Source organism: Eretmochelys imbricata, chromosome 15 (genome assembly GCF_965152235.1).
Source record: "Eretmochelys imbricata isolate rEreImb1 chromosome 15, rEreImb1.hap1, whole genome shotgun sequence".
Lineage (NCBI taxonomy): Eukaryota > Metazoa > Chordata > Testudines > Cheloniidae > Eretmochelys > Eretmochelys imbricata.
Window position 1 is genome coordinate 27,081,350 of NC_135586.1, and position 14,053 is coordinate 27,095,402.

Genomic DNA, 14,053 nt, shown 5'->3' on the forward strand with positions numbered 1-14,053 from the left:
TCAGAAATTAGCAAAATGACTTTTTGCTGAAAATGTAACAAATGTACAGACACATAGCTCTCTCTAAGTTGCAGCATGCTTCTATTACATCTTTAGAACAGACCAAAAGTTTAGAAACAGGTTTGTTCAATCACTAAAAAGTGCGCAGAATGTTCTATCAAATTAAATGCATCAGTAACAAGATTCAATGCACACAAAAGTACCAATGTAAGGGTAAATCTGACCCCAAAGTTCAGGGTTTTGCAAAAACAGAAATGTTTGCATTAAATTATGTTTAAAACAAACACACATTCTCTTGCAGTGTTTGGGTTGCATGCATTGTATTTGTGCAGGAGAACCAGAAATTGTATAGTTTACTTTCTGTGTCTAAGCTAAAAGAAATGCAATGATACTCAAACCCTGAAAAAGTATATTCATTTAGTTTCAAAAGTGCCAGAAGTTGTTATATAAATAAGAAGTTATTAAATAATTTTTAAACCAAGTGTCTTTTAAATCTGATATATGTACAGAGTATTTAAGACAGAATGAATTTGATGGCACAAGCTCTGTTGTCACATCAACGGGAATCAGATTTGTTTCAGGATGAGCTTTCATAGCTACTTACAAAAGGACAAAAAATGTAGGAACAAATGGCAGGAAAATGCTCTGACAGCAGCGGGATACCTTTCTTTTAACCGCAGCTCATCATTCATCTTTGTCAGCTGAGAAGAACTGTCTCCCGAGGACTTCATTATTTCTGCTATATCATTCTCGAGTTTGGCTTTAGCTTCAGTCAACTGCTGTTCTTTTTCTTCCCTCTCTTTCAATTTTTTCTCCATAACTGAACATAAAAAAGTTAATGTTCTAGTAAATGTAATCCACAGGCCATGCACAACACACCTAAATGCTAACAAGAGACTGTAAACATCAGTTAGCCTGGTGCCATAAAATTAGCAAGTTGAACTTCCAAAACTAAAAGTCACATTTGGGTTTGGACTGTAAATTGTAGGCTCTTGGGTAATGGAAAGGTGTAAAACTCCCAATAGAAAAGTATAACATTGTACATGGAAAGACACAGGAAAAGCAATTAATCAAGAATACAGTTTGCAGTTGATGCTTCACTTAACTATAGGTATCAGGCTGTTAAAAATTGACGCTGGGCTCTACCATTAGGAGAGAAGTCCAGCAGATACATTTGGGCATACTCGCTTAACTGAAGTTACATGCAGCTATCAAGGGAAGAATATTAGACCAACTAGTCTTTAGAGCAGTGTAAACACAAGAAGCAATGAGAGCTACATCAAGTCACTGTAGAAAATGGCTCCATATACATGCAAGCTAATGACTACCTCCAAGGAAGAGACTAGGAAGCGGGGCTTAGGAGGTTTTCTTTTATATACATAAGGTCAGTTTAGACTGCAGTAAAAAGAGATTAGGTGGACGTGTACAGCAGGAAATGGTATTACAGGTTATGAGACAGGGGATGGTGATGTGCTAGCTCGAAGGTCACAGAAGTAGTTAACAACCACACTAAAAAGGAGTCTTCACATGTAAACAGGGTTCATATTCTTTTCATGAGCTGTCAAATGCTTTCTATGTGTCTGTTACAAGGCACATGCCATTTACATGTTGCATTTCACGAACACACTAACGGTACCCCTACACTGCACGCTCCTCATGGCAGTGTGTAGAATGGATACACTATATGCCCCCAGCATAGCTATATGTAGCAGTGTAGATGGCGAGCCACTCTTCAGGCAAGTAAACACATGCCTGAACCTGTAGGGTATGTACCCTACACAGTTCTCTACATGACCAAGCTGTGCCTCCCCCATCTCCACTGATATTTTAGCCAGTGTAATATCCATGGAATTACCCAGGGTACAATCTGGACTGATGGACCTGTGTCCCCTCAATTCTCCAAGCTGGGATGCGTGTTTTTCTAAACTTGGAATATGTCTCAGTAATGTTATACAGTAGAATCTTATAACTTTACATACAATGTTGCCACACATTTTCCCAGGACAATAACGATCAGCACATTATGAGTTTTCAAATGGTACGTCACAAAGCATATTTTGTATAAAATCCATTATAGTTTTGTAAAAAGGGTGAACATAGGGATATAGACTGCCACACCTCCCCCTTTACAAAGCTGCAGGAGGGTTACCCATGGGCTGACCTGTAGACAGTAGGTCAGGGCCCTCTTTCCTGGACATGGCATCTGCCACCATGTTTTCTTTTCCCTTTATGTGCACAATTTCCATATCAAATTCTGGTAGTATGAGACCCCAGTGTAGCAGTTCGGAATTTGAGCCTTTAGTTCTGTTTAACCAGATCAATGGTGAATGATCTGTTAAGACCCTGAACTTTCTATTAAAAAGGCATGGCTTCGGTAGCTTAACTGCTCACTTCATCAGGTGAACATAGGGATACAGACTGTCACAGTATCCCACTGACAGAGCCTTTCAATGATGCATGTAGCTATATACTGCAGAGTAGGCACATCCTGGTTTTCACTGAGAGTAGAAATTGCCTACTCTCTGCTGTCAGCTGTACCCTGAGTGCGTCATCCTCATTTCCCAGCCTTCACCCTGGAGCATCTCCACTAATAATCAACTTAGATCAGTTGCAATATTAACACATTTTTGTATGTGTGTTGTTTGTGCCATTAAAGCAGATAAATTACTAATGCAAAGCTTTAACCGGATCCCTGGAATGGACTTAAGCAACAAAGGTTCAACCAGGAAGCTAGCTGAGCCAGGAAATACTTTACCATTACTTCCTTGCCATGGTCAATTTGCAGTGTCCCTATATATAGTTTTTCAGTTGTGTTTACATTTCACACTAATAGTGTGTTTTGTTTTAGCTTAGGACTAGGGCTTGGTTCAAACAAGAATCTGACTTTCTAGCTTCCCAACGTTAGTTTGCAGACACAATGTCTGCCACTATGCGGGTATTAGTCATCACCATGTGCCAAGAGCAGCAAGGTGGCATGAAAACATAAAGCTGATGGTACATTTCAAACCCTTCAGTTTTGTCATTTCCTTACCTGTCAAATTAGATTTTAACTGATCCAGTTCCGAGGACATGAGTGCAAATTGCTCTTCTTTTTGGTTCAGTTTTTTAATAGTTTCTATGGAAATAAAATGATATTTAAAAGATAAAGTTAATTCCCCAGTTATTGTGGCTCATCTTGTTAAAGAAAACCTAATTTTACAAGGAATTCATATTACTCAAATCAAACAAGGAGGCGGCAAAAAAATCTTGTTTTATTCCTAGTTGCCAAGACAAATCCTGCTAAATTAACAAATATAACCTTTAGGCTCTTGAAGAAATTTTTTTCAGCACCATTTTTTTCCAGCGGGTTTTGAGGGGATGCATTTCAATTCTAGGGAAACATACCTTGCATAGATTTTTGAACGCTTTCTGCCTCTTCAGCAGCACAAGTAAACTTGCCTTTCTAGAAGGGAATGAAAACCCAAGACAAGTTTTAACTATCTGGTAATGACACTATTATTCAATATGAACTTCATTAAAAGTAGTGTTACTATTTTTTTCACTTCCTGATTTGATAAAGACCCACTACTGCCATAGGTGTATTAGACATTTTTGACTTGTAATTTATAGTCTATTGTGAACTTGGCAAGACAGGGAAGTAAAAAAAAAAAAACAGTCTCCCCATTTTCATTTGAAAGGGGGTCCCCTAGGCAGCAAAGGGAGCTTCTTTGTAAACTAGGACAGCGGTACAGCAACAGCTAAGCTCTGTACGGGAGACGTGGTTTACAGGTATCGAAAGTGTAGCGGGCCCCTGGACCTCGATTTTAGAAAGTTATAAACTTTAGCTCACAGGCTGTGGTGGACTTGCTGTTTGAACGGCCCCATGCAGCCTTGTGGCCAATCTCATGCCAGCCTTTTCATAGAATCATAGAATATCAGGGTTGGAAGGGACCTCAAGAGCTCATCTAGTCCAACCCCCTGCTCAAAGCAGGACCAATCCCCAATTTTTGGCCAAGATCCCTCAATGGCCCCCTCCAGGATTGAACTCACAACCCTGGGTTTAGCAGGCCAATGCTCAAACCACTGAGCTATCCCTCCCTCCTCCATCCATAATTGCAGGAAGAGATGGAAAGTTAGCAACATCTGAGGAAAGGCCAGGATACAGAGATAGATAAAATACTGGGGCTCCTCAATCAACATAATAAAACACAGCAATGGCCTTAGAAAGACCACATGGAAAGACTGAGACACACACACATCTTGCTTCCTCCTAAGGCTGGGATAATCGCAGCAGGAGCTAGCCCAAATGTAGAACACTGAGAAATTTAATTATTATGTTGCAAAACAAGAAGGAAGTGAAAATTTGTTATTCAAAAGCTACTTGTAAATAACACAGTGAAGTAAAGTTAACTCATACAGCACTTATAATGAAAAAGGACTATACCTACCTTAATGACTATTCTAAAAATGTGTTATATGATGTATTTGATCTGGCTCAATGTTTTAACTGTAAACCAGTAACAGCTGAGCTCTGCTTAGGCAACAACTTGATAAAGTAAAAGTTAATCTTATTGTACTTTTCATTTTGAAATCCGATATACAAAGCACTTGGACTCAAAGCCTGCATTCCTTACTTGGACAAAAGTCCATTTGAAATGACTGAGATTTTTGCTGGAGTAAGGACTGTTACATTTGACCTTTGGATAATAGTGACGATTTCCCCCTAAAAAGCTCAAAGAGAACCCAATGGGTAGAGACAAGATTTCTGAGAATTACTCACCAAAAGTTGAAGCTCTTTTTCCAAAGAATCTTTAACTTGATTTACTGCACCCAAGTTTTTGTCCAGGTCAAGAAGCTTTTGCTCTTTGCCCTGCAGTTCTTTGGCCAGATTACTAGCCTGGCAGGGTGGATTAGATGGAGTAAAACAAAAATTACAAACATGAATGAAAACATGAAGAACATAAAATCTTGAGCTTCAAGGAAATAACTAGAATGTTCAAACCATCATATGTAGAAAAATTAAAAAAACCTGAACAAAAGCTGAAGGAAAAATGTTGTGTGTTAACTGAATATAGCTGATTTCCACTGCAGGCTGCACTACAGTATTAAACTGCATCTTGGAATAAGTTTGAGACAATCCTTGTGATTTGAAAGTAGTCTAAATTTAGTTCTCTCAGAATTATTCTGCAAACATTCTTTAATGCTAGACATTTTGGGTATATTCAAGTGTTTTAAATTGTGCTTATTGCATCAATAGAATGTTTCTTACTGGAATATTTAGTAAGCACCTTATAACTGACTGTATTGAATATTACATATTGCTGGCATGATTTCCAAAGATATTGAGCACCTGCACCACCCACTGACTTTCATGGGAATTGTGGATGCTCAACATGATCTCTGAAAATCATGCCGAAAGTCCATGTAAGTCCAATTTTTTGGCACCATTTGTGGAGAGGTTTAGGAAAGTGGCCTCATTACTTTTTCTTTATGATCACAGAGCTGACTTGACAGATCTTGTGTGAAGGGGAAAGAGCCCAGACACTACATTTCACTCCCTTCATTCCAAACTACAGTAGCAGAATAATCTTCCACCTGTATAATATAGTGATATTCAACTACGAAGCCATTTTGTCAGTTACTGGCCCGAGCGCCAGAAAAATCACCGAGACACACACACAGTGTGGCAATCTTTGCTTCAAGACATTTCATGTGATGATGCTGTTTCACACAACACCATCATCATGTACAGATGCCCCATCAGCTTGTCTCACTGTGATTTTATGGCTTTCCCTGGCCTGTTAGATACAGCACCTTTTCCCTTGCCTCTTCCCCCTTCCTGGCTAGTAGGAGGGAGAGAGGAAAAATAGTTATTTATCCAATCAGTTTTCCACTCCTGGATAATTAAGGGCTAAGGAGTCTCTCCTTCATCCCTCCTCCCTCTATCTAAAGGGAGATGAATTCCAGAGGCCACTGGATTTCACATTGATGAGGTGATTACTTATAGCTCCCTGCACTAGTCTCACAGGCATTAAATGCTCCACTTATTTGGACTGTGCCCCAGACAGAACTCAAGCCACAGAAGTGAAGTGACTTGCCCAAGATCACACATAACGTTTGTGGGAAGACGAGGAATAGAACTCATCTCATGACTCCATGTCCTGTCCCTTAACCACAAGACCCCCTTCAAAGCAGTACACGCTCTTCCTAGGCTTTTAGAAACAGTATGAGGAATGTGAGGAAACCTCTGTGCAACTCAATATGTTTATCAGAGAGGCAAGAGATTTTCCTAGAGTCACACATCACTTAATCTCAATACATCCACTATTTAACTTATTACACATCGATAAATACATGGATTCTTCTTGCTTACTAGGACCACCAGTGCCCCAACACAGCTCTCAGAGCAGAGGTTATAGGATTCATAAGTTCACAGCAAGAAAGAACTTCTATGGGAGCACGACGCACACACCTCTACCCAAACCACAACCCTACAAAACAAGATACAGCCTTCCAGATTAGATGTAGTCTAAATCTCTTCAGATGATTAAAAAAAATATACTGTCTCTCCTAAGACTATCTTCCCTTCTGTGATGAGCTCATGATTGTAGATAAAAAAGGTAGAAATGTAAATTAAAATAAAACAAATTAAAGTAAAAAGATGGATGTTGATACAAACCTTGCTACTCCCATCAATCTTTTCAGTCTCTAGGTTTTGTATCAGTTTCTCAGCTGCCTCAAGCTGCTTGCTAAGTTTCTGGATTTCCAATTTACCTTCAGAATTGGCTTTCTGAAGCACATCAAGGTCCAAAATCTTTTCTTCAGCAACTTTGATCTGTGTTGTTAAACTATCAATAACTTTGGTTTGTTCATTGCATTTGGCTTGCAGTACCTCTAGCTCCTTTACCTTTATTTCAGCTTCCTGTAATTTGTTTAAAGCGTCTTCCATTTCTACTAGATGTTGATCTTCTGCACTTTCTAGTTTGGTCTTCAGGCTTTCCAGGCTTCGCTCTCCCTCCTCAGTGATTTCCAATAGCTTTGCTTTCAGAGCTTCAATCTCTTTCATATGCTGAGATCTTTCGTTTTCTTGTTTTAGTTTTAAATTTGATGTTTCATTTTGATGCTCTAATCTCATTTTCTCAACTTGGGTCTTTAGGTCTGCGAATTCAGCAGTCTGAGCCCCAACACCTTTGCTGAATGAAACCTTTAGTTCTTCCATTGCTTGCTGATGTAAAGCAATAGCAGATTCCAGCTTTGATTTCCAAAGCTCTGTCACATCTGAATTCTCCTTGTTGGCAAAATCAAGCTTAGTTTTCAATAACTCATTTTCTTTTGCAATTCTTTCATGTGAAGCTGAAAGTGCTTTGATCTCCTTCCGATAAGATTCTTCACCAATTCCAAACTTCTCTTTTAGTGAATTTATTTCATTCTGATGTTCTTTGCTAATTTCTGCCACTTTTTCTTGCAAAGAACTTATTTCTTGTAGCAGTGAGAGAGAACTGTCCACATCGCTGACTGGCTTACTAGACTCTAATCTCCCTCGGAGCTCAACTACTTCCTTCACCCGTAATGCTAGATCTCTTTCTAGTTCCATGATGCGAGATTTTTCGGATACTGTGGCCACCTATGATCAACAGCATTTTAAAAAGAGAAATAGTTACACCACATATAAAAGCATGAAAAGATTTTTAAGCCTCAAGAAAAATCTTCAATTATAACAAATTAACCTCATTAGTATATCCATACCAACCTTTTTGACAATAACTGGCCAAAATCAGATCTAGTCTAATCCAAATTCCTATTCCTACTGAGATAGCTCACGGAGCATAAGTAAGAACAAATGTTTGCTTTACATGGAAATCTATGAACCGAGACAATCTAATATACTTGATTTTGTTTACTCTTTAAATTATTTCCTTTCTTTTAAAATAAAAGTACCACTACCTATGTTTACACCCCTATAACTTTTATTTAAGCCAGAATGTATTTAACCTCCCTTTCTGAAGTTAGCTGTTAAAAGAAAAAAAATTGTTAGGCAAAAGTTTACAATCGCAGCTTGTATATAGGTTACCACGGGTTAGCAAAATGCTTCTATGGACGAATTTAAAGTGGAATGATGAAGGGTGGAGAGTTTGCAGTCTTCATTTGTCCTGATAATTGCTTCCTTATACCATTCATATTGGTTTTGAAGCTAACAGAAAAATGCAAATATATTTATTTGGTCTAGATGTACCAATAGTTGAAAATCCCATTGCATCTATCCCCAGACTGTCTTTAAAAATTATTCTTACACTACCCAAGGCCTTTCTCAGAATGCCAAAAAAGGGTTAAAGAATTAAGCCTGTGACATGCAAAAGCATCACAAAACCATTGGTTCCTGATCAGGAAATTACTGTCTCTGCTCCTCCTTATATTATCAAAATCAAGATTAAAGATATTACTTACCTGAAATTATTCTTTTTAAGTATTTTGTACAGATCCCACTCTTTGTTTTATATTATTCCATCTATGACCTCAAGAACAAAACTATAATGTGTTTTAAATCTCTCCCACATAACCCATTAACAGCAATATATTTTGCAGTATGTACTGGGACATAGGTCAGGAAAGAAATTTGAAAGCTAAAGAAGAACTGCTTACTATAAAACAGTAAGTGGAATAAGCAAGGATATTTGGAAGTTGTTATCTTGATGGAACAACTGATAACCTTGCAGTCTATCTAGGATATATTATTAAGGCAGCAATATCTTGAGGAAGTGTTTAATAAGTTAAATGACTGGCTTTCACATATCCTATTAAAGCTGGTATGTATCATTGCAGAATCTAATCAACAAAATCCTGCCCCATGAACAATGAAGAAAATGTACAGCATATTAGATAACTGTTTCAATGACTCTTAGACCAAAGCTCACTCTGTCAAAGGAAAAGATGGCCAAATAGATGAGAGAGAAGGAAAAAACAAACCATCACTCCTTCCTAGGGTTTCCAACCCTCCCAGTTTGGCCGGGAATCTCCCGGAATCGGGCTCAATCTCCCAGAGGCTACTGAAGCCAATCCAGGAGATTTTAGGTTGCTAAAAAGTTAGGTCAGCAGCACAGTGGGGCTAAGGCAGGCTCCCTACCCACCCTGGATCCATGCCGCTCCCGGAAGCGGCTGGCATGTCCAGCAGCAGCTCCTAGGTGCAGGGGCAGCAGGGGGTCTTTGCGCGTTGCCCCCGTCCTGAGCACCAACTCTGCAGCTCCTATTGGCCAGGAATGGGGAACCGTGGCCCATGAGAGCAGCAGGGGTGGTGCCTGCAGGCCAGGGCAGCCTGCAGAGACCCCCTGGCCGCTTCTGCATCTAGGAGCCGCTGCTGGCCCTGCCACCGCTTCCGGGAGCCACCCGAGGTAAGCACCATCCGGTTGGAGCCCGCACCCCAACCCCCTGCCCTATCCCTGAGCCCCCTCCCGCACCCAAACTCCCTCCCAGAGCCTGCACCCCAAACTCCCTCCCCCATCCCTGAGCCCCCTTCCACACCCACATTCTCTCCCAGAACCCGTACCCCGAACCTCTTCCCTCAGCCCCCTCCCACATCCAAACTCCCTTCCAGAGCCCACACCCGAAAACCCATCCTGCACCCCAACTCCCTGCCCCAGGCTCAGACCGGAGTACCTTCATACTCCGAACCCCTCAGCCCATACCCCAACCACCTGCCTATGAGGGTGAGGGAGAGCTAGTGACAGAGGGAAGGGGGCTGGAATGAATGGAAGGCGGGGCCTTGGAGAAGGGATGGGGCAGGGCAGGTGTGTTTAGGTTTGTGCGATTAGACAGTTGGAAACCCTACTCCTGCCCCCCTACAACTAAAACAGAAACTGATATGATGAGTAATTTTCTAATGCAGAAAAATGATAGTTCCTCAAGAACCTCAGCAAACCAGCTCTCTCAAGGCTTTTCAGTTTGAGGAGAAGGATGAAGACAACTGCCAGCTGCTTGATTCACAGACTATCTTTAAAGGATACACCAACTGGCCTTGAAATATTTTCCTTTGCATTGCAAGGAACATCATAATACAGCTGGCGTTAATTGGTTCATTTCTATGCCAGGTGGAATTCTTCACATAGAGGGCTGAGCTCACTTATCACCTCTTGCACCAGTTTTACAGGTTCTCATCAAATATTTGATACTACATTCTGAACAGCTGTAGTGTATTTTAAGGTTATTCTCATCTCTCAGTTACTGAGGGTTTGTCTTCTCCAGCTACAAGATTCCATGAACACTGAAGCCATCAACGAGGGCTTCTCAACCCAGCATTGATGGGCACATGTGAGAGGAATTTAGGAACAAGGAAATTCATAAACAGTGATGTCTTGCAACAGGTGACCTAGACTCCTATCATGTAATGGAAGATTTATGACCCTTTGTCATATAGTCACTGACTTTCTGGTAATATTTTACCAGACTTATTTTTTAGCACAATTTGGTCAGTCATGCTGAGGTGTCTGCTGAAAACGGCCAAAAATAGCGAGGATACAATATGGCCAACATACACGATTCTTACTAACCTGTCCTACAGTTGTAGGCTTTGCATCTTCTCTTTTGTAAATACAAATAATTTTGACTGGTTGTTGCCAAAAAGTCTGAGGTTTTAGGCCCTATGTGGGCAGTTTGCTGGAGTGGAGCAACAACTATATTTCTACAAAAAAATACGCACCCTCTTCTCCCCACAAACACATGTCCCAAATCTGGCCTAGGATCCACTAGCATGGACCCCAGAAATGGACTGGGCACAGATGAAGTCCCCCCGTAGCTTTACATAAACCCTGGCACAGAAGGGCCCTTCAGGTACTGGGAGTTGCTCAGTCTCTACTGAATCTCATGTTAAAGGAACGCATAGTTGTATGCTCCTGTACTAGTCTGGTCCATCACCACAGTGATGCAGAATGACAAAAATGAACCAGACACACCTCTTTCTCTTCTTTGTAGTTTCACTTTTGCCTTCCTGGGGTCTAGAAAAGAGCCAAAGTTCCTCAGTTTCTTTGAGAATAGTAAGGACCTGACAGGTGGGGAAAAAACCTCAATCAACAGGAAGCTCTCCAGCCAAGCAGAATTCATTCCCTGTAGAGAGGTTTCTTTTCTTTCCCCCAAAGAAAAAGCAACTGGCTTGTGTTGCATCTGCTAACTGATGGTCAGTTAACCAGAGGTGCCAAGATGCTCACAAATTGGGCTCAGGTTTAGCAAGTTTTGAAGAATCCCCTCTCAGTGCGAGATATTTGAATGCTATGATACCATGCACATGCTGCAAGTAATATTAAACTGTAATTCATCTGCAGGAGTTTTAAGATTCCTCAGTTTCGCAAGTGCCTCTAAATCATGAAAATTTGGATCCATTGCTCCCATCCAAATAAAAGTTATTGGATTACTATACATTTAGAAGATTGTTTCCTGCTACATAAAAGCAATCCATCTCTACAACTTTATAAACAAAGAGTGGGAATCTATAGAATATACTTCCTGTCAGAAAACAGAGACCTTACTGGACTTCTGCAAATACTAAAGTTAAAACTTCAGATTGATAGGAGAAAGTCATCTTATTAATCTTTAGCACCCAAAAACACAAATGATTTTTGCTAGGCAAGTGTGGGGATTACATAGGTTCTTATTAGACGTATGGCAGAGGGCTAATAGCCATCCACATCTATATTCTTCCCACTCAAATTCCCTTCCTTGCCTGACAAAAATAACTAGTAAGCAGTACATTGTCATTAATGGTGTGGTTACTGTTTGCCTGTCATTCTGTTTTAATTACATGTGGCACTTTCTGGTGTGGAGAAAATGATCAGTTTAAATGAAATCAACATGCTTTATATTGTCGTAGAAGAAAGCTGATTGGATCACTTGCAAGCACTTTAAGAACAATGATTATGTCAAATCACTGACATTCATTACAATGCATAATATGCATTGTTATTTAAAATAATCTAAATCAATGGGGAGTAATCAGAGCTGTAGGCTGACCAGAGTCATTTCAAATTACTGGAATGCTTTAAGCTTAGAAACCATAAGCAAGTCATTCCTTCAAGCACAAAATAAAAAATGTCATTTTTTCATACGTGCAAAGGCATCCAAATATGTAACTTGGAAGTCATTTCCATTCTTCATGGTTCTGGACTTCTGAGACTACATCGGTACGATAAAGTACTATTACACTCTGCTAAACACACCTGCAAAGGGAGTACTGGGGTCAACTAATCTAGTCACATAGGATCTGTCTCAGCTGAAATTTGACACAGGGTTAGCATCTTTCTAGAGGAGAGATTAATATGGTTCTTGGTAGAAAGATACTAACATTGTTTCAAGTCTCTGCACATGTAGAACTTCTTCACCTTTCTAACAAGGGCATTAAAAAAAAATCGGATGTAAGCAGAATATGTAACTAGTGCCGCTGGGTTCCCTATGGAAGGACTATACCAACGGAAAACAAACAAACAAACTGTATGGCCACAGTACACACTTGTCAGCAAAATAAGCACCCAATGTTACAACCTGTACATAAGGTCCAGATTGCTCCATCCCCCAAAAACCTTCAGACTGGAAGAATTTGAGTAAATTAAATGAGAACATTTGTCTATTCACAGCATATCAGCATTTCTTTTGGAGCATAAAGAACCTCACTATCTGCTACAAGTGAACTGCTGAATACTTTCATAAATAGATCCACAACTTTGTTTGCCGCTTTGCACCTGTAGTCAAGTGATATCTTTCCATTTTGAAGAGATCTTACCTGGATTCCTTTGTAGAACTATATATAATAAAAATGTAACAAAAAGTCAAAATGTAGTAGTCGTTTTAGTAGTGTCCTTCTTGGCTACTTTCTATAAAAGAATATGGCAGAAGACAGGCACTCTCTTCAATATCCATTATACCCCGCAGACTGCGTGATCAGAAATCCTCCACGTTACAAATAGGTCTTGTTCATTTAAATAGTGAAAACCATTACCCTAGTGTCTTCTAACTCCCTCTGGAGTTTGTCAGCTTTGGTCTTTTCAAAGAGCAGGCTCTGTTCAAGCTCCTTAATGCGGGCATGCTCCAGTTTGGTCTGCGTCTGTTAGTAAAAAGGAAAGGAAGAGAACACAACAGTGCCACCATCACATGCCAGCACAAGAGGAGGATGCCACATGCAGGCCGTGCTGCCAGTATCTTCTACCAAGGATGAGCAGAGAAGATGCAGTGGGTAAAATGAACAGGGAAACTCTATGGATGAGAGAGATGGACTGAAAGTGTAAATGGTCTGATGTGTAAAATAAAACAAACCAATCACAAACAAGAAGAAATACGGACAAAAAGTAAGGTAGATTCATGCAGCCAAGTAGAAGTTATATATCAGTATGTGAAGTTTACCAGCACAAATTAGAATAGTTAATACTTTTTAAAGAACTATAAGCCCCTTCCCGCATCACCCCCAACTAATACTGTATATTTATTTGGATGTAGCTGAGTTAGGTTTTTAATTATGAACTAGGGGATCAAAATTCAGACCTGGTGTCATAGGTGAAATAACACCATGGAACAGGAGCAGCACCCAGCAGGTCTGAATTTGGCTGTAGATATTGATTAGGGCTTCTGTAGAATGCTATTTTTAATTTCTCTATTGTTTTCAAGTTTGTGCCATAAAAATCTTCCTGGCAAGTCCTAGGCATGTCAAGATTCATTTGTTGCTATTATATGAATGGTGTGAATACACACAGAGTTACTCAGAGCTGCAGAACTTCTTTTCCCCACCTTTCCAGAAGGGGAGAAAATGTGACTGATTTAGACTTATTGCTCTGTAACTAAAATGCTGATTTGACCATGGTACGTCACTCAAGTCTAAATTGGTTAGGCCAAGAAGAGGAAGTAAGAGGACTTGTGCCCTTTGTACTTCTAAAAGGCATTGTGTTCCAAGAGAGAAAAAGGAACCACACAAAGCAGAGCCAAGTACCCTCTGCCCTTTGCTCACAAAGGGGTAGGTTTTATAAAGAACTGTGGAATATCAGGATACAGCTCCTGAATATTCAACAAAGGGGCTGAGATGCTTTCCCAAGAGTCTACAAGAAAA

General features: G+C 40.1%; 1 protein-coding gene across 5 annotated transcripts in view; it reads right to left on the reverse strand.

Annotated features, from left to right (window-relative positions):
• The window catches only part of CLIP1 (CAP-Gly domain containing linker protein 1), a 112,724-nt gene that overhangs the window by 31,052 nt on the left and 67,619 nt on the right, over positions 1 to 14,053 (reverse strand). For 3 of the 5 annotated variants that reach the window (XM_077835071.1, XM_077835073.1, XM_077835070.1), the window contains exons 9-14: positions 12,956 to 13,060; positions 6,659 to 7,603; positions 4,760 to 4,876; positions 3,385 to 3,442; positions 3,032 to 3,115; positions 664 to 820 (exon numbers count right to left, since the gene is read on the reverse strand). In XM_077835071.1, the coding sequence (XP_077691197.1) occupies positions 664 to 820; positions 3,032 to 3,115; positions 3,385 to 3,442; positions 4,760 to 4,876; positions 6,659 to 7,603; positions 12,956 to 13,060 (1,466 nt within the window). The remainder of the gene's footprint in view (positions 1 to 663; positions 821 to 3,031; positions 3,116 to 3,384; positions 3,443 to 4,759; positions 4,877 to 6,658; positions 7,604 to 12,955; positions 13,061 to 14,053) is intronic. The other 2 variants (XM_077835074.1, XM_077835072.1) reach the window with 1 other exon arrangement.